Source organism: Typopeltis vanoorti, chromosome 24 (assembly GCF_054136105.1).
Source record: "Typopeltis vanoorti isolate ZY-2024b chromosome 24, IOZ_Tvanoo_1.0, whole genome shotgun sequence".
NCBI classification, from domain to species: Eukaryota; Metazoa; Arthropoda; class Arachnida; order Uropygi; family Thelyphonidae; genus Typopeltis; species Typopeltis vanoorti.
Window position 1 is genome coordinate 35,611,369 of NC_143572.1, and position 25,122 is coordinate 35,636,490.

The window sequence follows — 25,122 nt, forward strand, 5'->3', positions numbered from 1 at the left end:
TCTCTTGTACTATGCCAGCTAGGTCTCCTTAATCCTAATGAGCATATATGGAATGCTCTGAATATATTGGATAGTGGTCTCAACCCCCCCCCCCTCCTCAAAACCTTGAGGGGGACATAAGTTTGCAGGGGAAATGGTTGTTATTACCAACTGAGCTCCTGGACATCGTTATACATATTATGTTATGAAACATCGATGTGAGCACTATATTGCTGTGATCTCATTTTGACCTCTTGTTTTGGATTGTCATCATGTACCCATTTGTTACTAATTAGATTATTTATTTACAATTTTTATGAGTGTTTCTTTTACATCTCATATCATGCCGCTTTTCACCAAATGGCATAAAATTCCGTAAAAAAATCAGGATAAATAAGTATTGTGATTTTTCTCTTTGTTCCATAATTTAAGGAAACCATTGTAGATTGGAAGGAGGGAAGATCATCAGTGGAAGGAAATGGAATTTATGAAGCTACTAAGCAATAATTACATCTGCATCCTAGATGACACACTTCCCTCCAACTGGTGAGAGAGAATCATACAGTTTCGACAGGGAGGCGGCTAAATATATGGAATTTTCTGTTAAAAGGGAGAGGAAATGTATGTGGATTAACAAAACTTGTAATTATGACATCTAAGGAAACTGGAGCGATTCCAAGGGATGAAAAACTGTAGGGGATTCGATATTCATAGTGCATATGAAATGGTAAATGGGTATTTGAAGGAAATAGTAGTAGCAGACTGCATAAATCGAGTTAGAAGGATAAATCAAGTGAGAATTAATTGGGTGAGTTGCATCATTAAGCAGGCGCTTCAAAGCAACAACAACAAAAAGTTTGTGGAAGGAATTTAAAGAGAAAGGTGATCAGCATGCTGATGAGTAGCATAAAGCATGGCCTGAAGGATGGCTAGTCCCAAGAATAATCCCAAAGAGTTCTTTCAGTATGTGGCAAGTATGATCGAATAATTTTGCGAATGCTGATAATAGAGAGATGAATGAAATAGTTTATTACCGAGTGATCACTTTGTAAAGTTGTATCATCCAGTTGGAGATATCGCAGTAACAGAAGTGGCAAGAGTTGATGTGGAAACAGAGGTAGATGAATTTGAGGTACATAGGAAAATAAAAGGACATGATGCGAATAGAGTTATATGATTAGACAGAATATCCATACCTATTACAAGATATGCTAGGGAATTAGGCTGTGCTTTTGACTAGATTGTTGAGTTTGTCTCAGCTCTGGTAAGAGCATAAGGGGATGGAGAGAAAAGAAAACATTTCCGTTTCTATACGAGATGAAGTGGGAGATAGCAAATTATCGACTGATGAGCATCGGTGGTTAAGGTATTGGCGAAGTATGTTTTTGTGAAGGATAGGTCGTGTCTCAGCAATTTACTCACTCTTTATAATAATGTAACAGCTGAGTTGGACAATGGGAATGGCTACACAATGATATTGCCTAACTTTGCAATAGTATTTAATAGAATACCACATGGAACTCATATAAAGTGAAGCAAATGGGCTTGGATATGAAGCTGGTGATGTAGATAAAACGGTAGTTCATGCATAGACATCAGACAATAGTTTATCGGGAGTAGAGTCCAAGAGTAATGACCAGAAGATATGTTTAAATAGTTTGACAGAATAACAAAGTAGAATGACTATCAGTTAATATGGCTAAGTGTAAAGTTATGTATTTCAGGATGAAAAACATATCCAGCTGTATACTATATTGATGAAACTGGACTGAATGAATTTAATGAGCCTAGGGATTTCAGGGTGTTGGTAGCTGTGAGTCAATGTTCAGTGGTCATATTGGAAAAGTAGCCAAAATAGAATAGGCTACTTAAAGGGTTGTATAGGATTTACAGAAGAAATTTTTCAGTACATGACTAGTGTGGGGAGAACTAGAGGCTATCCCAAAAAACTGAGGATGAATATAGTTAACACGTCTGGGAAGACTAGATTAATGAGTGGAATGGATTACCAGAGGCAGTAAATAAAAATCATTTAACACTTTTATTCGCTAATAGGGAGTAGGCGAGGCCTATTTTAACTCTATCCAGCTTTTGGTGGCTGAGTGAGCAGTTTAATCTTCACCAGTAGCCAATCAGATATAGCTGGCCCAAGTTTATCACTAATTATAAGTAGTAACTGATGAAGAGACTAGCAAATAAGTGCTGCCATCTCTTGGTACCTAACCCAAACAGGATATTATTATTATTATTATTATTATTATTATTATTATTATTATTATTATTATTATTATTATTATTATTATTGTTATTATTATTATTGACTACTCCAAGGAGTCCTTAGACTCACTGAGGGAGACCCTAAAGATCATGTCAAGAACTATCCAACATTTGTGCATTATCTATCATGCATTGCATTGAACTCATTCACAGTCATGACATCCACAACAAACACTGGCAACCTGTTTCACTCATTCACTACTCTCCAAGCAAGAAACCTAGTTCTAACACCATTCCTAAATACACTCTTACTGAGTTTCAATGGAAAGTCTCTAGTTCTCCTACCACCACAACTTCCAGACCTGTTCTGAAAAAATTTCCTCTCAATTAATCTATTAAAAACCTCTCAGTAATTTGTATGTCCCTAACATATCATCCCTTTTCCGCCTATCAACCAGTTTCTGTAACCCCCCCCCAAATCTTCAACCTGTTCTTGTAAGGTTCATTCCAGAGACCTGCTACCATCTTAGTCACTTGCATCTGGATCCTCTCCATCTCCTCATCACCAAGAAAATATTCTTCAGTAACCAAGCGATCCAATGAGATGCTTTAGACACTTTCGCATGTCTTCTAAATTTTAACCACCTATCTGCTAACACACCCCAATCCCTAGCTTTATCAATTTCTTGGAATACAATTCCATCAATGTGGTAAACACCTGGTAATCTTTTCACCCCAAAATGCATAACCTTACACTTTGCCACATTAAACTGACATCCATTCTCCTTTGCCCAGTCTGTCAATCTATCCAAATCATCCTGCACAATTTTGACATCTTCTGCATTCACTATTGCTCTACCCAACTTTGCATTATTGGCAAATAACTAAACAGTTCCTCTTAGATCCTTTCCTATATAGTTAATGTAAAATTAAACAGTAGTGGTCAGTGCTGTAACGAAGGCGTGGTGAAAGAGGCTCCCACCACGGGCGCGACTAGGTTTGGGACGCAAAACGTAAAAAATGTAAAAAATAAAAATAAATAAATAGATATAAAAGTCCGCTATTTTATATTGTATTTTTAAATTTCAGCAATACGCAGCTTTAGACACATAAATTCTGCAACACACTGCAACTCATTTTGATGGGGTTCATAGTAAATATTTAACGTATTGCATTAAGTAAAATTTAACTTGCTACATTTAAATTTTTCAAAATGTTTTGTCATTTTTGGGTCAGGGGGTCGCAAGTTCGACAGTTGACACAGGCGCTTCATACCTTCGTTAATGTACTGGTAGTGGTCCTAGAACAGACCCCTGTATGTCACTAGTCAGGGCTTCTTTTGTACTCTACTTCTGAATAAACTACTCTCTGATATCTCCATCAACCACTCTCCTATCTATCTACCCAACCTATATCCATCCCCATGTGCCGCAGTTTACTGATTTGAATCATGTGGTATCCTGCCAAAGACCTTTGCAAAGTCCAGCACTATGACTGTAAATCCATTATCTTTATCCAACTCAGCTGTCACTGTATTGTAAAACGTGAGCAAGTTACTGAGGCATGACCTACCCTTCACAAAACCATGCTTCCCCCATTCAGTATTCCATTTCTGTATTTTGCTCTTTAACAACTTCTCCAACTTCTTCAACAACTCCTGATATGCTGATCGTTCGGTAACTTGCAACATCAGTCTTGGAGCTTCCTTTATGCAATGGAACTATTTTCCTCTCTTTCCATTTCCTCTGGACTAACCCAGAGCTGATTCTTGTCTGAAATAGTGTAGGTTCTAGAATCGTTCTACGGTCAATTTTCTTGAGTTTACGGACGAAAAACCTGAGTTTTGGGAGAAAAACGAGTTTGCTCGTGCCAGAAATCGATTAATTTGGGAACCGGTCGATGATAGGCTAAGAAAACGTTCCTCCAGTCGGCGACTAGACTTGAACTTAAGTCTGTCTTTGGGCAACCTAGCGCAAAGGATGGAAGTTCCACTTCCACTGAGCTACACAGGCTTTCTGCAATACTCAGTTAAGAGTGCTTTATCCGTGAGTCAGTTCAAAACAATGTGAAACAGGAATTTCTTTTCTGAACAGTGGTGAAGCTAGGGGGTGCGGAGGGGAAAGTCCGCCCCCCGGCGACACTTTTGAAGTGAGACACAATTTTATTTTCGACGATTCTTCTGTTTATGTTAACTTAGTAATTTCATTACTTAATGAATAATTAGTTTTCAACAACTATACTTACAACTAAAATAAACATAGTGTTTTAATTTCTTTCCCTACGTCGTGTTGACTTTTTGTAATATTTTTGGTGTATATTGAGAGGGGCGGCAAAAGTTCTAGCTACGCCACTGTGTCTGAATGATAGTTAGTATTCGGTGAAATTACGCTGGACCTTCCTGAGCGAGTCTATGGACGTCATATAATAATAATAATAATAATAATAATAATAATAATAATAATAATAATAATAATAATAATAATAATAATAATAATAATAAATAAATAAATAAATAAATAAAATCAGCTAACGCCTTTTATGCCCCAAGGGAGAAGGTGAGCACGTTCTACAGTCAATAATAATAATAAAATATAAATAAATAAATTTGGCAACTCTTTTTATAATAATAATAATAATAATAATAATTTTTATTTTATTATTTTTTTTTATTGATCTGTTAAAATATTTACACGTACAATAAGCATCTTGAGTGACATTACAACTTATAGTGTTACAGAATTCAGCACTAAGTGCTACATTTTCTACATTGGATTTCAATTAAAATTTTTAAAAATACTTTTTGCCTCTGTATTATGTATTTACATCACATGTTCTTCTAATATTTACAATAAAGATTATACAGAATTTTTGAATATAGAATATACATAATAATAATAATAATAATAATAATAATAATAATAATAATAATAATAATAATAATAATAATAATAATAATCAGCTAACGCCTTTAAAGGCGTTAGCTGATTATTATTATTTTCACAAACATACGGTGTAAACTCATGATTTACTTTTAAAATAATTTTTTTTTTACATTGCATACATTTGTTACAGTCATTATATACATTACATACATTTGTTACAATTATTATATATATTACATTCATTTGTTTACATATGATACATTACTTACATTTGTTTACATGTGATATTTACATTACGTACATTGGTTTACATATAATACATACATTGGTTTTCTTGTGATACGTACATTACATGCATTTCGTTACATATGATACATCTTGGATGAGAACTGATTTTTTTTCCTTTCATCCTTGAAGCTTAAATGTAAGCTTATCTGAGGATGACACCAGTTGGTTATTATGTATTGTTTTTTTTTTTTTTTTTGCTGTGTTAGGATGCTACGGAATCTATGATTGAGAAATTCGCGCGCGCGCGCGCGCACTCACACGCATACGCATACGCACACACACACACACACACACACGCGCGCGCGCGCTCACACACCCCACCCCCACCCCCACACACAATAAATTGGAATGTACTGATGCGTCGCTGAACTGGAAGCCTGAGCGAATATATTGTGTTTCATTAAGTTTGTATGGTATTTTGGGTGCGTGTTTCTTGTTCGTAGTATGTCCTTAGAGCTCTTTTTAGGCTATTGTAGTTTGTAAGGTTTCTGTATTCAAAAGGTAATTTGTTTATCATGTCTGGGATGTAGAAGTTTCGCGTGGCCTTTCCGTAGTGATTATTGTATTTATATGTGATATAATTAATAGTCTGAGGTCTTGTTATACGGTATGTATTTCTAAGTGACCTGTAGTTGGCATCGAAATAATGTTTTAGCAAGGCTGCATAGTGACATAAATGTTTTGCTGTCAGTATTTTTTGTTCTGCCATTGCAATGTTTATAAGGTCGTGATTTTCTCTTTGTTCCCAAAAGATCAGTTTTATCATTTTGTACTGTAGCGACATTAATCTATTTAACTTGTACGGTGCACAGAAAGCATACGTTGTTATAGCGTATCTTAGTATATTTTGGCATAGTGCTTTGTATATTAGTGTTTTTAGGCGTATGGGAACTATGTCTTTTAATCTGTAGAGTTTGCCACTTATTGTTCGGAGTTTGTTGTGTAGATGTTTTATATGGCTATTCCAGTTCATATCTGCATCGAGGTAAATTCCAAGATATCGTATTGTTTCAACCTGAGTGATTGTAGTGGTTTTGCTGCTCTGTGTGTTTTTTGTGTTGGAAAGTGGATGTTGGATGGTTATATATTTGTTATCAACTGGTCGAGTCAGTGGATTTTTGAATATCATTAATTTTGTCTTTTCTGAGTTTAGGTGTATGGAGTTTTTCGTGAGCCAGTCTATGATCAGATTTATATCATGTTGCATATTTGTTTGGGCTATACTTGCGTTATTATGGATGGATATTATTGCTGTATCGTCTGCGTACTGGAATATCTTACCTTTGAGTGGTAACTGATTAATATCGTGCGTGTAAATGTTGAATAGAGTTGGGGAGAGTACAGCTCCCTGTGGCACTCCACAGATTACTGGTAGCTCTCTGCTTCGGTTTGATCCGATACGTGTGATATGCTTTCTATTTTGGAGGTAGTTTGTAAACCACCTGTGAAGAGGCCCGTCTATTCCAACATGCCTCAGCTTTTCTAACAAGGTTTGATGTGTAAGTGTATCGAATGCTTTGGTTAGATCTATAAAGACTACCATGGCTATTTTGTTTTTGTCTAAGGCGGTATTAATTACGTCTGTAAAGTCTTCCAAGAGAGATGTTGTTCCCTTATTTTTCTGAAAACCATATTGTGTTTTGGGGATAATATTAAAGATCTCAGTGTATGCTGTGAGTTTCTTCAGTATGATCCGCTCCATAATTTGATTGATAATTGGTAATGTGCTATGGGTTGTAATTGCTGATTAAATTTCTTTTTCCTTGTTTGTATATGGGTGTAATTATGGCGGTCTTTAGCATACTTGGTATCTCTCCTGTTTTAAATATTTTATTTATTAGTTTTAGTAGGATAGGACTTAAACTAGTTGCATGTTGCTTTATATCTTTAGGTCTGATACCATCTATTCCTGGGCCTTTGTTTGGTTTGATTTGATGTATTGCTGAGAGAAGTTCTGCTTCTTTTATGGTTGGGAACCATAATGTCTGTTTTGATCGCGGTCCAAGTGGAGGGTCTTGTTTTGTGATTGGGGGAATATTTCTGTGAAGTTCTTGGATGGAGTCTTCAAAGTATTGGTTAAAGTCATTTGCTAGTTGTTGGATAGGTTTTGCGTCTTTCATGAAGCTGTGTTTTATGGTTTCGGAGGCAGTGGTGTTGGGAACAGAATCTAGCATCTCATTAATCGGATGCCAGGCTTGTTTCATGTTGTTCTGTGCGGAGGTTAGTTTGTCTCTGTAGTAGCTTCTTTTTGCATTTCTGATTTGTGTTGTAAGGCGATTCCTTGTTATCTTATATTCAGTTTTTAAGGTTGTGTTATTTGGATATCGCTTTAATTCTTTCCACAAAGCGTCCTTTCTGTGTATTTCTAGGATTAAGTTTTGTGTTATCCAAGGATTTTGTGTTGTTTTTGATCGAATTCGGACTTTCTTTGTAGCTTTCTTATATATTTCCTCCAGTGTGAGTTTAATGTTGTTGTATAAGATATCTGCTGAATCTGATGCCAGGTGTTCCCAGTCTGTTTTTCTTATTTCGTGGTTGACTATTTCTTCGTCTATTATTGTTTTCTGTCGTTTTTCTTCTGTGGGACATTGCATGGGTATTGTCTTGGTGTGCAGGTTTAGAGCGGTGAAGTAATGGTCTGCTACTTTGCACTTTATGACTGATGCAGTGTAACTATTTGGTGATGCTCGGACGTTTATATGGTCTAGACAGGAGGCAGTGATAGTATTTCCGAATATTTCTTCTCTAGTACATGATGTTATTGTTGGTATTAGATTGTACATGGATAGTGTGTCTAGGTATTGTACAGTGTTGTTCTGGTTTTCATTTGCAATATTTATGTTTATGTCGCCAATTATCACTAGATGTTCGGTTGAGCATATTGGCTTGAAAGCCAGCAATTGAGTTCGTGTAAGAATTTTATCATGTTTAGGTTTGGTGGCCTGTAAATAGCATTTAGTATTATGGGATGCTGTGTATTCGTGGTATTAATGATTTCGAGGCAGAGGGTTTCAGCATGCTCAAACTGATAGGCCATTTCTTTTGCTATTAATTTTTGTTTCATAAATATTAGTATTCCACTCCCTCTTCTTGTTTGGCGGCATGATCTATGTTGTTGGAAGCCTGGAATTTGGAAAGCAGTCGCTTCGTCATTAGTTATGGATACTTCTGTAAGAATCAATATATCAATAATATCACTGTAATTCCTCAGATAAGCCTGTAATAATAACCAATGTTTTCGGATGCTTCTGATGTTAATATGCAAGATTGAGAGACTTCTCGCTTGTACTGTGTTTTGTTTCCATGCATCAAGAGATTCGAAAGTACAATTACTGATGTATTCTGGTGTAATTACATCTATCTGATGGTTCACATTCATTTTTGTTGTGTTGAGATCTTCTTATTGAACCAAGTTAGAATCTTTTGTTTCACTCTGGCAACCTGTCTATATCTTCCGAGCTTTTTATTTGTATAGACTTTGAAGTCTGTGACTTTCTCAAGAATATTTTGCCGTCTTTGATCCATAAAAATTGATACTTTTTTCTGTTTTTTCCTTTCTTGCTTGGTACAAAAGATTCTGATTGAAAGGTGTTAAATACTCAGATAGAAAGATTGGCGTATTGTCTTGCGATGCATTTAAATGCTTGACTACTGGTTTTTTCAGTCTGCTGGCTTTTATGAGATTGTCTCTTGTAGCCTTGCTTGTCAGATGAACTATGACTGGTGCCGGTCGTGGCAAACCTTATTTTCTGTTCTTCCTGGGAAACCGATTTATGGTCTGAATATCATTATGCTGTAAGGGGATGTCAATTGCATGGCCTAACTTTAGAACTACGTCTCTGAGATTTTCTGTGCATTTGGTTTCTAGAAGACCGTTTATGACAAGGTCTTCTTTATGTTGTTGTTGGTTTAAAACTTCGTATTGTTGTTTCAGGGAATTAAATTCTTGACGGAGTTCCGATGTGTCTTTTATCAATTTGTGCTGCCTCTCAGTTAATGCGTTAATGCTGGTTTTAATGTCTTTTACCGTTTGTAAGACTTCTTCGACTTTTGAATTATTAAATTTAACAAACTCTTCATATTCGCTAATTTTTTTTGTTATTTCTCTATTCTGTTTATCAAACAGTTCTTGGACAAGATCTACCAAGCTGGCTTTTATATTTTCTAAACCTTTTTCTAGTAATAAATTAACGGAACTCAAATTATAAGACTCACGGGTGTTTTGTTGTCTGTTCAGTTCATCGTCCGATTCTGCCTCCAGCATAATCAGTTGAGTCGTGGGTGGTGGCGTTTCTTTGTTCTCTCTACAGTTTAGGCACTTCCATTCTTCTCGTTTGGCATTGGATTTGCGTTGCCAGGTTGTTTCAGAAAGTCCGGAACATGTAAAGTGAAGATTCCTATGGCATTTCCTGCAGGTTATGTAACATCCGTCGGACGGCAATTCCTTCTGACACTTGTTGCACTTCATGACTCTTCTTTCTTCCTCTGGACAGCTGCAAAGATGGCGACGTCCTTTGTTCTGTACTCGTTAGCAACTGCGATGTACGCTTCAATTTTTTTAGCACACTCAGATTTTGGATTCCACTTGGCCGATTTCGATGAATTATATGTCACTGTCTTCAGCGTGACAAGTAGAGTTTCTTTATGACACTTTTAAATTAAAAACAGGAGTTAGAACCACATGAAAACTATAAAAACGGGACGAGCGATACGACCATGCAACCGTTCGTATGCCTACACAGCGCCCTCTCTATATATTAATATAATAATAATAATAATAATAATAATAATAATAATAATAATAATAATAATAATAATTAAATTATTGTATTGTATCATTTTAAAATTATAACAGTAAAAAAAAAGATAAGATATTTTGACGTCGATAGTAATCTGTGGCTTACGAAATTTCAGAAGCAATCCATTTTGATCTGAGTAATAATAAAATTCTTTCTTACTTACTTATTTATAGTTTTCAAACTCAATGATTTTCCCCAGATTTTATATATTTATTATTATGGAAAATGTCGACATTTTTTTTTCAATTTATGAATATATTTTCCTGTACTGTCGAGAAAACCCGATCTTTTCTCTCTTCATAAAGTAACGTATGCTGTGAACTTCGCACCTATAACGTTATGCGTCTCATGAGCTGCTGCTTACATTTTAAATTTTACTCGGATTACTTACTGTTCGTCATGTCTGATACCACTTCTTTGAAAATTAGTCGAAAAGGACCATATGTTGCAGTTTTGTCTGTTTTGGTGATTATCAGTTATTTGCAGTTTACAAATTCTTCTTTTGGTAGGTTTACATGTCTTCATCCTCCAGCTGGAATGGAGAAATTTCAATACTCGCAAGTATAAACATTTTTTTTTTCAATGCATTGTAGTTAACTGTTAAGGTTTTATAGGATTAATTATGCAATGAGAACGTAGAAATGACGTCATATTAAAGCTATTAAAACGGTCGAGGTAATAATTTAGTAACAGCTTGTTAAAAGCTGTTACTAAATTAAGAAAGAAATTTTAAGAAATGTTAAGAAATTTTAAAATGCTATAATGAATTACTATTTATTTGCTTGCATAAGTTGATTTCATTAATTATAAGCACGGTTAGTTCGTTGTTTGCTATTGACGTCTGACGGGTATATTTTTTATAAGCTAGCTTATTTACAGTTGGAAGATAGCGTAGCTGAGACGATCTGTGTTAGGAGTGAACGTATGACGGTTGTGGATTTTCTTCTCGGTAGAACGTGTTAATCAAATATGAGAAACTCTGGTTTTGTAGTGTAGCTGCTAGATTAACTAGTAGAGACGTGATTAAAGTTATTAAATTGCGGATTATACTGTGTTTAAGAACAGCAGCACAGGTAAGTGGACTGTAATTGCAACGAGGGCGATTCGTTAGGCCTAACAGCCGCTAGAATCGCCATTGCTAGCAAATCTATTTCAGATCCATATACTTGCTTTAATACGCAGATCGTTAATGATGAATGTGTTAGATTTGGACGCCATCACAGATTCTCTGGATGAAGAGCCAGCGCTTATTCTTGTAAATAAACTTCAAAGGAAGTTTAAGCTCAAATGGCCATCAAACATGATAGATCCCGACATCATTATAGACTCTCTCTCTCTCTCTCTCTCTAGATAAAGGGCTGGCATTCAGCTTCATAAAGAAACTCCTTAAGAAGTTCGAGCTTGAATGGCCCGGCTTCCTAAATTTTTTACTCTTTACCCGAGACTGATGAAGATCAAAATGAAGACGCTCCTCAAATGGAGGAAAATTAAATCTAGTAATCTCGGACTCTACTCATTCAGATCAAGGAGAGACGCACGCTCGCAAAAAAGCGCAAAGCTCTCGCCTCGGAGTAAGCAAACGAAAATTGCATGGATGAAGATGCCCCCAACACAGATTCCTCTAACTCCACCAATGAAAAGGTGCCTCGAGTCATCCTTAGGGAAAAGCAGAGATGGACAGCCTTAAGAACCACCATGGCCAACCTGCAGATAAATTACTCCACTGTCAAGAACACAGAGGAGGGCATCAAAATTCAACCCGCTACAGTGACTGACTATAGACGTTTAACCAAGGAGATAGATGTAAGAGGTATACAATACAATACCATACCTCACACTTACCTCGGAGAAAAATTTAAAAGTGGTACTCCGAGGAGTATCAGAAGACACTGAAATAGCTGCTGACCTCAACATGCAAGATCTGCCTCCCATAAAGGTCAGTAGAATGTACAGATCAAGCAAGACTTCTATGCCTCTGGTATTGGTGGAAATACACAATATCTATAAAAATATTTATAACTTGCAGAAAATCTGTGGGCTTAAGGTCTCACCGGAGCCACTTAGGAAGAGGGCCTCTTATGGGCAGTGCCATAGATGACAAAAATTTGGTCATGCCCAGAAGTTGTGCAAAGCTCAATACAGATGTTTAAAATGTGGTGACACCCATCCCACACACACCTGCTCCAAGCCAAAAAAGCATCCCGGCTAAGTGCGCTAATTGTGGTGGCCCCCAACCCTGCAAATTACAGAGGGTGCATTTGCAACCCAAAAAAACAGGCAAACTGAGTTAATCAGTCAATCTACCTCATTATCAGAAAGGAGAGCCCCCAGAAACTCAAGTTCATCAGGCTCCTATTGGTTTGAACAAGATGACAGGTGTTCACCCACCATCGACTGATCTCCCCAAGAAAATAAATCTTCAACACCAAACAAGAACATATATTGACGTGTCTAACCTCCAAAAGAGGTCCATGATCAGAATATGCCAAATCCACATTCAAATATAACAGCCCTCATCACCTCTTCTCTTGTAAATATGTTACAGGATTTCAGTAACGCAAATCCATCACTAAGCACTACAAAAGGTTTCATGCAGCAAACACAGTCCATTTTATCTGCACTCTCCAATGCATAGGGAAAAATTCACCCCAAATTCTCTAACCATTATTGCATGAATGCCAACGGCCTTAAAAACAAAATACTAGAAGTGCAGGAATTCAATGCCAGATATAATCTGGATATATTATTAATTAATGAAACTCACCTGAGACCTGCTGACAATACTAAATTTAAAGGATATCATCTTTACAGGAATGATAAGCTGGATTATAGAGGTGGTGGTACAGCCATCCTCATCAAAAATCACATCAACCATCATGCTGTAGCCATTCCTACAACCACTAATCTCGAAGTCACAGGTATCAATGTCATCACAAACTCTGTCGGAAACATAAAAATCTATGCTGCTGACCACAGATCTGGATGCTATCCTCGGAGTTAAACTACCGGTTATTATCGACGGAGATTTAAACGCAAAACATCACGCCTGGAGTAGTAGGTCTATAAATAGGAATGGCCGCATCCTCTTTAACTACACAATCTCAAACTGCGCAGCTGTGGCTGGCCCCTCAGTGCCAACTCACCACAGTCCGACTGGCTCATCCGACGTCTTGGATATAGCTGTCCTTCAGAATGTCAACCTGCAGTACACCCTGGAATCATTGAATGAATTATCATCAGACCACAATCCTATTATGCTCCAAATGGGTTATCAGAGGGGACTTCCTCCTTCGCCTCACAACATCTTCATTCCCTGGGAAAACTATCCAAAATGCTTCCAAACTACATTGATCCCGTTCCTCATATTAATTCTAAGGAAGAAATTGATTTTGCAGTCAATAAACTTACTGAATCTATATAGAGACCGAGGTATTTTGCATGTGTTACTGGTTTGATTTCGGAACATTGGCAGGTATTTTTATTGTTAATGCAGCGGTATGTGTGACACTGTATCGATAGTGATGCGGGGCGTATGATTCTTGGGTTGTGTATTGTCAACATCTGTGTTTTGGTGCCGTTGATTAAATTGCGTTTTGGTGGAAGTATGTTGTGATTTCATTTAGGTCTTGTTGTGCTTTGCAGAGAGCTGTGTTAATGTCTGGGTGGATTGCTAGTAATGCAATGTCATCTGCGTATTGAAATATATGACTTCTTATGGATATGTTATGAACATCGTTAATGTATATGTTGAATAGAGTGGGTGATGATATGGCATCTTGAGGTACACCGTGTTTTATTTGTATACTCCGACTGTGACATGTACCCTATTTTTGTTACTTGTGTTCTGTTTGAGAGGTAGTTCTTGAACTATGTATGCAGTGTTCCTCTTATACCTATTGAGTATAGTTTGGTGAGTAGTATGTCATGTTCAAGTGTATCAAATGCTTTGGTTAGGTCCAGCAGTATAAGGACGGTATACTTGTTTTTGTCGAGAGCTTTGTTTATTGTGTCGGCGATGTCTTCTAATAAAGTAATGGTGCTTTTTGTTTTCTGAAAGCCGTATTGGTTTTGTGAGATGATGTTGTACTTCTGTAAATAGTTCTGTAGTCTGGTGTGTATTATTTTTTCTAGAATTTTTGAGATGACTGGTAGTGTAGCTATTGGTCTGTAGTTTTGAGTATCGTTTTTTTGCATTGTTTGTATATTGGCGTAATTACTGAAGTTTTTAGTTAATAATGCCTGTGTCGAATATTATGTTCACAAGTTTCAAAAGTATTGGATTTATTTTTAAAAGTGTGTTATAAGGTCTGTGAATCTTATTTTGTCTATTCCTGGAGTGGTTTTTGGTTTTAGTTGTAGGATTGCTTCTTTCAGTTCCTGTTTTGTTACGGGTGGAAAATACATCGTTTATTGTTGACTTTGTGTCGGTAGTTTTTTGTTGATCGTTGGTAGTTTGTCTTTTTTGAGTTGTGTGATGTTGTTTGTGAAAGCATGGTTGAATGAGTCTGCTAATTCTTCTTGGTTTGTGTCCTGACCGAAGCTTTTTGCAATAAAATCTTGTGCTGAAGTTTTCTTTTTTCGAGTTACTATTTCGTTGAGTGTAGGCCATGTTTGCTTAATGTTGTCTTTATATTCCATGAATTTTTGGAAATAGTAGCGTCTTTTTGCCCTACGAATTTTTGTTGTTAGTTGATTTCTTGTGTTTTTGTGTGTATTACTGGGTGACTTTTTAAGTTTTTTCCATAGATTTTCTTTTATAGTAACAGTATTTAGTATGTACAGACAATCCATTTATCCATGGATTGTTGTCTGTTTGTCGCCTCGTTTGTGCAGGTTTTGTTGCTTTTTTGTATATTTCTGTGAACTTTAGTTGAAAATTCTCGTATAATGTTACAGGATCATTTATTTTAAGTAGGAAATTCCAGTCTGCATTTTTTACTTGGTTATCGTCAATGCTCTTTAATATGATCGTGTTTTGTCGACTTTTGTGGTGGTGGGAGGGGGGGGGGGGAAGAAAACGTAATAAAACGAAGTTGAGACAAAGTAGTGATCGGCAATTTTGACGTTAATTACTGATGATGTACTGTATATGTATGGATGGGAGCCGGTATGTCGATATGATCAATGCATGATTTTGTTGGTGAGTTATTGAGTATTTCTTCTCTTGTTGGGGAGTTAATGGTAGGGTTTATGTTGTAATGACTTAGTATATCTAGATATGTGTTAGTGGTTGAAGAAGCGTGGTCAAGCGTATTTATGTTAATGTCTCCTATTAGGATGAGCCTGTGTGTTGTACGGGGTTCGATGCCGCTTAGCCATGTTTCTAACTCGTGAAGAAAACTGAGTGGATTATTATCTGGAGATCTGTATACTGTGTTTATTGTGTATTTGATATTATTGTGGCTATTTGTAATTTCCAAAATTAGTGTTTCCGCATGTTCGAAGTGAGTTAGTTTTTCAGTGGCAGCGTATTTTTCCTTGATAAATGCCACCTCCTCTTTTGTTTGGTCTACATAAGTTGTAGGTTTGATAATTATTTATGTTGTATGCGTAAATTTCTGTGTCGTTTATTGCAACTTCGGTCAGTATTAGCGCATCTATGTTTATCATGGTATAACTGAGCTGTGTTATAAATGTAAGCCAGTGCATTTTTATACTTATGTCTGCGTGTATGATAGTGAAGTTGGTATTGGTGGAAATGTTGTCTGACCATTTCTTCAAAGAGTCAAAGATCTTCTGACTGGATATTATTATTATTATTATTATTAGTGACACCTACCAAGGAGTCCGAAGACTCATCGCAGGAGGACACCTACTATACAACACTCCGTCTCCACTACTACACCGAACTTTTACTACCAATCACCTACATCAACGCCACCTACTGCCCACAACCACCACCACAGCTAGTATTTTTGTCTGTAAATTGCGTGTGTTCTAAAGGATATGTTCGCCTATGTTTGAGATCTCCATTATATAGTTTTTAAATGAGTTCTAATCTCATTCTTAAGGATGTGAAAAGTGGTGTTTTATATTGGTAGGCTGTGTAAGTCGGATTCACTTGTAATTATGTATACTCGAGTGTTTTCATTCTTTCTCATAAATATCTGGGAATTCTTTGTCCACAGGAACTTGTAGTTTTTCTCTGTTTTTGTCTTCCTTGCTTGGTATAAAAGATTTTTGAAGTATGGAGTCCAGCGTTCTGTTATATAGCTTGGTGTTGGGCATTTCTTATCAGTTAGGATCGTTGTTGTCGGCCTTGTTTTCTTGCTTGCTGTAATAATGGAGTCTCTCAGACTTCTGTTGGTAAAACGAGCGATGATTGGTGGCGGTCTCTCTTTGTTTTTTTGTAGACCTCGGTTAATAGGGGTGATATCTGTAGTTGCGATTTGAATTCCAATTTTGCTGCCGATCAGTTGCATTATGTTGCTTAAGTCTTCTGTATTTTCTTTCATTATTATTCCCTCAATTTGAAGTTCTTTTTTTCTTTCTTTTTGTAGCATGTGCTCCATTTGACACTTGAGTGTGTTTACTTCTTTCCCGCAATTCTTGATTTTTGCGCTGGAGTGTTTCTTGCGTTTCTATCGCTACCGCTAATTTCGTTTTTATTTCTCACACGGTTCCTAACATTTCTTCAGAGGTCTCGTTATTGAACTGTATGTAATGTTCATAGTCCTCAAATTTTTTTGTTAATTTGTTCCATGTGTGTATTTAACAAGTCTTCCACCATGAGTTTAAATGAATCAAAGTTATCTGTAATTTTAGGATCTGGAAGCGGCTTACCTTGATGCGCGTCGTTACTTTTCTTTGGTGTCTGTGTTCTTTGTTCTTCATTTTCTCACGGCACTGTTGACATCGCCATTCGGTACGTTTCACGGCTCCTTTTGCTTTCCACGTGTTTTCTGAGATCCCTGAACAGTGGAAGTGTTGTTTTTTGTTACATCCGGAACAATGCGGCCCGTCCCCTTCATCGCTTAATGGCTTATTACAGTTGTTACAGCTCATTTTGCTTGAACTTCGCTGTCTCGGTGACCTTTAGCCTTTCTTCCCGTTAGCAACTATGCGAATAATAATAATAACAATAATAATAATAATAATATTGTTTATTTGTTTATTTAGTTGTTAGATATGATCAAGAAGTAAGGTTCTCAAGTATTATATTTATTATTATTATTATTATTATTATTCGTGACACCTTCAAGGAGTCCGAAGACTCATCGTGGGAGGACATCTATTGTACAACTCTCCGTCTCTGCCACTACACCGAACCTCTTCTACCAATCATCTACATCAGCGCCATTTACTGCCTACCACCACCACCACAGCTAGTATTTTTTGTCTGTAAATTGCGTGTGTTGTGAAGGGCTGATTTGTCTGTATGCGGGATGAAAAACCCAAGTTTCCCGAAGGGAAAACCCTGCTACCTCCGTATGAGATTGGCTAACTCACCTTCGATTGAAAAAGTCCATATAAAGATTCCTCCCGTCATGACGAGACTCGGGCTTAGGCCTTTTCCAATTGAAGGGCGCAACGTACCGTCGTTCTTCCAATTGCGCTACTTGTTGAAATATTCTTAGCCCATTAACGGTACTATAGCGATATGTTTACCTTTCTTGAGAGAGATTATATATGATATTTATCAGCTGATGGCCATTATACAAAATATCCTATAAGTTCAGTTTCACAGAATTCTCTGCTCTTTGACAGAATACAGAAAACTGTAAACTGACCATTGTCTCTAGCAAGACAATGCACCGTGTCATAAGGCTGCTACTGTAACTGTGTGGTTTGTGGGCATGACGTCACCACAATTAACTGGCCTGCACCTGAAACACTAAAACGATGTTTCAGTTCATCTGTGGGATGAACTAAAACATAGCATGAGGTGAAGGGACGCTCGCCCCACAACGGTCAAGAACTGCATTACATGCCTACAGAAGAATGGTCCAAAATTCCCATTGATCGCTATCGTACGATTGTGAAAAGTATGTTCCGTAATACTGCTGCAGTCATCGCAGCGAAAGGAGGTTCTTCATTTTATTAAGGTGAGCGCCATGACTCTGTGTTCCGCACACTATGGTTTCCGTTGACTTCTTTCCAAGTAGTATATATATATGCATTGCTATTAGCAGAATCTAGCATATATGCAATGAATGTGTAGACCATAATATCCAACCATACAACAAAAAAAGAGATTATTTACAAAAACTGTTCATAGTGTTGCCCATTCGAATTAATTCATTTAGCATTTTTCTATTCTGGAAACTGTCCAATTACTTCTGGGCCATCATGTATACGAATACGATGCTATCATATCAACTTTTAACTATTGACATAGTAACAATAACAACAGCACAGCAATGTAACGGTGCATGCTTAGTAATGGGATGGCAACGACGATTAAGTTAAGCCTACTTAAACAACTCGTATTGTGTGCGAGTAAATACGGATTCTCTGGTTACTTTATTTTGCAGGAGAAAAAATGGAGGAGTTAAAAACCTGGTTTTTAACTCCTCCATTAAGCTGATTAAGGGGATATTAAATCCCACATAGTTTTAAAACCGAATAAGAAACTCAAAGATTGGAATCAGAGAGTTTCTTGCCGAATATAGTAAACTATAAAGTATCAATAATAACAATAAATATAACAATAAACTATAAAGCAAAGTCGGTAAATTCTGATCGCTATTCTTAGGTATTTTCCATAATGTAAAAACACATTTCCTAGGAAATGTATGCTGTTATTACATTATGGTGGGGAGGTCACTACCCAGACCGGTTTCAGCCTTTTTTGAGGCTTCATCAGTGAGTTGCTAGACCTAATCATTTAGGTCTTTGATTGGCTATCGGTGGAGATTGAACTGCCCATTCAGTCTCCAAAAGCTAGATAGGGTATAAAGGCCTCGCCTACTCCCTATAAGGGAATAAAAGGTGTTAGCTGATTTTTTTGATCTCCTACGCACCATCAACATCTCTCCCCTTCAATTTCTCATGCCATAGCACTGCTGAAAGTTGACTTCTCAGCTTGTCATAATCACCAACCTTGTAATTCCACATATACCCCTTCTTAACAGAATATCAGCGCATCTTACAATCTTCCAGTTCAAGGCCACATGACCGCTTTCCCCAAGTGGAGACAGTAAAGTAAACTTTCCCCAAGTATATTACAGTCATTTAAAAATGTCAGTTCCTTTGTCTCAGGAGAACTTGCACAACACAATTTACTCCACTTGATTCTATCAGTTACATTGGGGGTATGACTGTATAAAAAAGGCACGTTTCCTATGAGACTGATGGCACTTAACGGTGAAGTCTTGATGATCACTTGAACTTGAGACATTAGACAAACCAGATGTATCATCATATATTACACTAAAATTTCGATGTTTATACGAGTCAAGTAAAACAGGCGAAACAGATGACACATCAGAAGATGCGAAATGGACTGCATAATCCTTCGTTTCTAGCTTGACATCAGATTCAAGAGGTGATACCATAGACACCCAAGATGATAAAGATGTTAAGTAATCTGGATCGACATCCCTAGTAACTACAGAAGAAATGGTTGACTCAGATGACATATCAAAACTAGAAAATAAAGGATTGATGTCATCACTACCCAAGATTTTGATTGGCAGGTGAGAATTAACTGTAGCATCAGAAATTGAATGGAAAAATACACTGGTATGCACAAATTCACCTGAATTGATGAAAGGATTGTTGTCATCACTACCCAAGATTTTGATTGTCAGGTGGGAATTAACTGAAGAAATCAGAAACTGAAAGGGACAATATTGGTATGCACACATTCACCTGGTTTTTAACTCCTCCATTTTTTTAAGAGGAAATATAGGCTGCAATATTTGCAGATTCTCAGTTAGTTGCTTAAGTATGTGTTTATATTTTTGTGTGGGATATTGTTATTTGGTATAATTGGTTTGTAATTGATATAAGATTGTATGAGTATAGAATTGTTGCCGTTAAGCCTAATCTTACTATTGTGGTAGTGATTTTGTTAAGCCTACTCTTGCTATTGTGATCGCATTGTTATTGTTAAGCCTAATCTTGCCATTCTCACAGCATGTGTACTGGGTGTTAAATTGAAAACTATTGATTATTATATAATACTGAGATGATTATTTGAAGCAACGCATGTAAATTTTGTTAGGTATTTTTATTGTTTAATGGTGTCTGTGTAATGATGTGTTTAATGAAGCGTTTTGGAGATTCCTGCAGTTTTTTAGATAGTTAGGGGTATGGTACGTTAAAGAATCCTAATTTTCCGGTTAAAGAATCCTAATATGCGTATTTTATTTTAATCCTAGTTCAGAACTCAATATGATAACAAGATCACCGAAAATTTGCTTGAAAGGACACAATCACAAATCTAATATATTAACTGCTTTTGATAAATAACTTGCTAGTTAAAGTTTGGTGTGGATGTAACATTATCTTGTTAGGAAATTACCCTTAAGGCTCACAAAGTAGTTTCATCTGCAAGCAGCTCTCTTCTATACAGCTTATTTTTAGAGAACTCAGGTAATCATCCTGTTGTAGCATTTAGTGATATGAAGTTTAATGACTTCAGGTTAATGGTTCAATATATAGCAGGGTTTTTCTCCCAGAAACTCGGGTTTTTAATCCCCTCATACAGACAAATTGGCGCTTCAGAACACACGTAATTTACAGACAAAAAATACTAGTTGTTGTGGTGGTGAAGGCGGGCGGTAGATGGCGTTGATGGAGATGATTCGTAGTAGAGGTTCGGTGTAGTGGTTGAGGCAGTTGTATAGTAGGTGTCCTCCCACGATGAGTCTTCGGACTCCTTGGAGGTATCAGGAATAATAATAATAATAATAATATGTACCATGGAGAAATTAATATTTCAAGGGATATGCTTCCATCATTGTTAAAGGCTGTGGAGTTGCTAAAAATTAAAGATTTTTTGGAAGTTGCTAGTAAGTGCCATGATTCTGTGGAGGGCACACAGCAGGGAGCTTCAGGTAATAATTGTCAGGAAGCAGGGAAACCGAACATGCATAGTCATATTGTGTCTGGCCAAAGAAAACGGCATTCAAAGAAGGAAACACAGATAAGTAAGAGCCAACAAGGGGAATCGTCAAAAAGACCTGTGATGGACTTAGATCTGAACGTTACAAAGAGTCAAATTGCCAAAAACTGATATAGGCAATGTAAGGCAGACGTTGTTAGAGGTTAAGCATCTTGAAACGTTGGTTTCTATCCCACTTAGTAAAATTAAACTGGGTAAATATTTATAAACAACATTTGACAACTCAAGTGGCAGTGTTATAGATGACTTGGTATCATTATGTTAGCCTAGGCCCTAGTGGCTGTGCGCTTCGCAACCATATGCCTGGGTAAGGAGTGTCCTAGGCTCGAATCCCGTTGGAGACATGAGGAGCTGAAGGATCTTCCTCAGCCATAGCCAAGTTAGCCGGTCTTGGGCGTGGACAGTAGGGTTTCCCCCCAGTTTATTCTGGGTTTTTCATCCTGGAAACAGGTAAACCGGACCCGTGAATACACAGGATATAGGAAAGTAATGGGAAACCACCTTGCTCATAGTCACTTCCCTAGTATGGTAGCATAGCTGCCCCTACCATCCGTAAGGATGAAAAGGAAATCATTCCATTCCATGATTATGGTATACTAATCCAGCATTTTTTTTTTCTTCTAGTTCACCAGAACTTGGTTTGAAGTACAAAATTTTCAGCCTTTCTTTGAGATGATGAATTGTTCTACTGTTCAGATTAATCAAGATGGATCAAATTTGAGTGCAATAGTGAAAGGCATGGATTATCTGTAAGCATTTGTATAAAATATATTTCATTAAGTTTAATTTTAAAAAAGTAAATTCAGATTGTCGGTTACTTCTAGGGACGAATATTCAAGGTGTGCTACGTGTGTGATGCGCATCCACGGAATAGCAATATCAGCGATATATTTTTGCATTTATTCCCGTTAAAAACTCCCCGTTAAATTGTTTCCTGGCTTCGCATGATTCCTACAATTAAACACAATATACCAGAGCCTCATGAAGAGGACACTTTTCGACTCGTAAACATTGTATCACATTCATGTTTATAGCCGGGTGTGCAGTCAAAAATACACACACCTTTCAGCCCGTTGAACAGACGTACAGATGGCACTTCTTCAAGTGAAATGTCATCCCCTAGAAGGAGGTTGGCAACCATGTCACGGAACCTTTTTCTTTCTTTTGCTTCCGTTTCTCCATGATCGACTATAGGATAGAGGATAGTAACGTGAGGCCCCGATCTCTTCCATGTCTGCAATAGCCAGCTAACTTGGCTCATTCAGATTGCACAGCTGGTCAAATTCTTAGCGCTCCAGTGGTCTTAAACCGCCCAGAAGGCGATGAAGGGCAAACAATAGCATATCACCTAGAAATCAGTGGCTGTAATTGGTTATTGTGTTAACCAATCCAAATGAACGTTGTCATTTGTCATGAGTTGCTTTTTTTTTTTTTTTTCTGAGTTTCATCTGTTTTGCGTGCATGAAGTGCGAACTGGCGCTTTCAAGACACCGATATAGACAAGTAATTTTCTATAAATAATTTATAACTTTTTGCCCATATTTATAATGGGAAACAGTGTTGACGATTTACCAAATGCCCCGTTTTCTGCCATAGTTTTCGCGGCTTGTATGATTTTAGTCGAAGGAAGTTGGAACTTGTGTATAAATAAGTAAAACGAATTATTTCAGCCTTTCTTTGGCTTTGGTTCAATCCGGAGAAATAATAATTTCCCAATTGAATCCTTTATTCCAATTTCGGTGCGTATTATATGACTGTATTTAAAATCGTATCAAAATTCAAATTATTCGTGTCTTACTCTATCATCCAAAAGTAATGTCGTTTTTTTTTATATATTGTAGTTGTTCAAACGTGTCTCAGCTTGTCTAAACATAAATTTTTAAAGCTTTACAGGTACGGCTATGCTGAGGTGGCCTCATTCTAAGGAATTCTATCTTGCAAGAACATCATACATAAGTTATTGCTTAAATAACGTAATAAGTCACTGAAGAGCACATTAGACACATCGTGCTTTATGAATTCCAAAAAGGCAACAATACTCTAGAACTGTGAAAATGTGCAAGAAGTGTATGGCGATAATGTTTTGAATGTGCGAAAGTGTCAGCGATGGTTCCAAAAATTTAGACAAGGGGGACTTCAGCTTGAAATACTCCCGTCAATCTGGGCGCCCTGTCTCTCTCGATAATGATATGCTGGAAGCCACTATTGCAACAAATGGTAATGCAACTGTTGAAGATTTAGCAAAAGATCTTAATTCATCTTTAGCGACCATTCATTGCCATTTGTAAGAACATGGAATACGTGTAAACTCGGCAAGTGGGTTCTTCACGAACTGACGAACAACAATCGAAGACAGCGCGTCAACATCTGCACTGCTCTTCATTCTCAAGAGATTCAATCTCCATGTTTCAGTCTTGTAGTCACTGGTGACGAAAAGCGAATACTTTACAAGAATGTCAAGTGCGGAAGGTAGTGGGGTCATTCAAGGGAACAGACTAAAACTGAACTAAAACAAGACTTTCACCCTCAGAAGGTTTTGTTAAGCGTTTGGTGGGATATGGCTGGCATTATACACTTTTAACTCTTGCCACAAAACCAAACAATCACAACTAAAGTATACTGTTAACAACTCGATCGACTGAATGAAAAACTGATAGGAAAGAGGTATTCTCTGGTCAATCGAAAGGGTGTTGTTTTTCACTATGATAACGTACACCCTCATAGTGCAAGAATCATCTCTACCAAGATTGAGGAACTCGGCTGGGAAATGACCTTGCACCTTCAGATTACCACTTTTTCGAAGTTTGCAACATTTCATTAATGAAAAACAATACGATAATCAGAGGCACTGAAATTGAGCCACTGCGACTTCTTTGCCTCCAAACCTCCTGAATTCTATAGAAATGGCATTATGAAGCTTTGACAACGTTGGAAGAGCATTATTGATTCAAATGGAGAATATATACTTGATTAAATTAGCAAGTGATTTATATTTTATATCGTTTCAAAACTTAACTAGAAACGACATTATTTTTGGGATGACAATCTCACCACGAAGCGTAAACCCTTCTTTGTGCTTCTCACATAAACGATGGGCGTGAAGCATAGATATTACTCATTTAACCTTTATCCTTTGAAATTATATTTGAAATTATATCAATTGATAAATTAAAGTATTCAAAGTTATCCTACAATTACTTGCATTGGACCAATTAAGATCAACGCTGATGCGCTATTCACTCTGAAAACTTTCATATCAGTTTTACCGAATGAATGCATTAATAACAATGCTTTCATTCGGTAAAACTGATATGAATTTTGAAGCGCAGGGTTGCATAAGCCACACGACAGCACACTCAACCAAAATGGGCAAGCGACGCCGCTGATTACTTTAATTTGAGAACCGATCCTTCTCTAGCAGTTGATATTTGATATTTAAATACATTATATTATTGCTTGTTGCTTTTATTACAAGTCCTCATAATGCAAATTTTAGGTGGGGAACTTGTAGGACCGTTTGGTTATTGTTATTATTTATTAGAATTGTGTTGTCATTGTTCTTTTTATTAATGCAATTTACTTCAAACTTTTACTCATAACATTTATTTCAAATATTTATTTGCACTTTAATTATAAAAAAAGTATACAGACAAGTTTATTTATAATAAATTCCCAATTTCTCAGATTTCTTGCGAAAATGGGTATCTCTTTCCTACATCTCGTCACCGATTTCAGGAAATGGTGGCATCCTGGAACAATTACTAACAATAAGCTAGTTACGTGATTTTTTTTTTCTTTTCAAAATACGCAATGTAATCAATGAAGAATACACAGCTGTTACGACAGAATCCAAGCTGTAATGATTTCACGCATTTTTTTTCGTGAT

General features: G+C 36.8%; 1 protein-coding gene across 1 annotated transcript in view; it reads left to right on the forward strand.

Moving 5' to 3' along the window:
- Positions 1-10,519: 10,519 nt before the first annotated feature.
- Positions 10,520-25,122, forward strand: part of LOC150093102 (uncharacterized) — a 72,334-nt gene continuing 57,731 nt past the window's right edge. The window contains exons 1-2 of the mRNA XM_090413878.1: positions 10,520-10,726; positions 21,861-21,985. Of these exons, the coding sequence (XP_090270004.1) occupies positions 10,565-10,726; positions 21,861-21,985 (287 nt within the window). The 5' untranslated portion in view covers positions 10,520-10,564. The remainder of the gene's footprint in view (positions 10,727-21,860; positions 21,986-25,122) is intronic.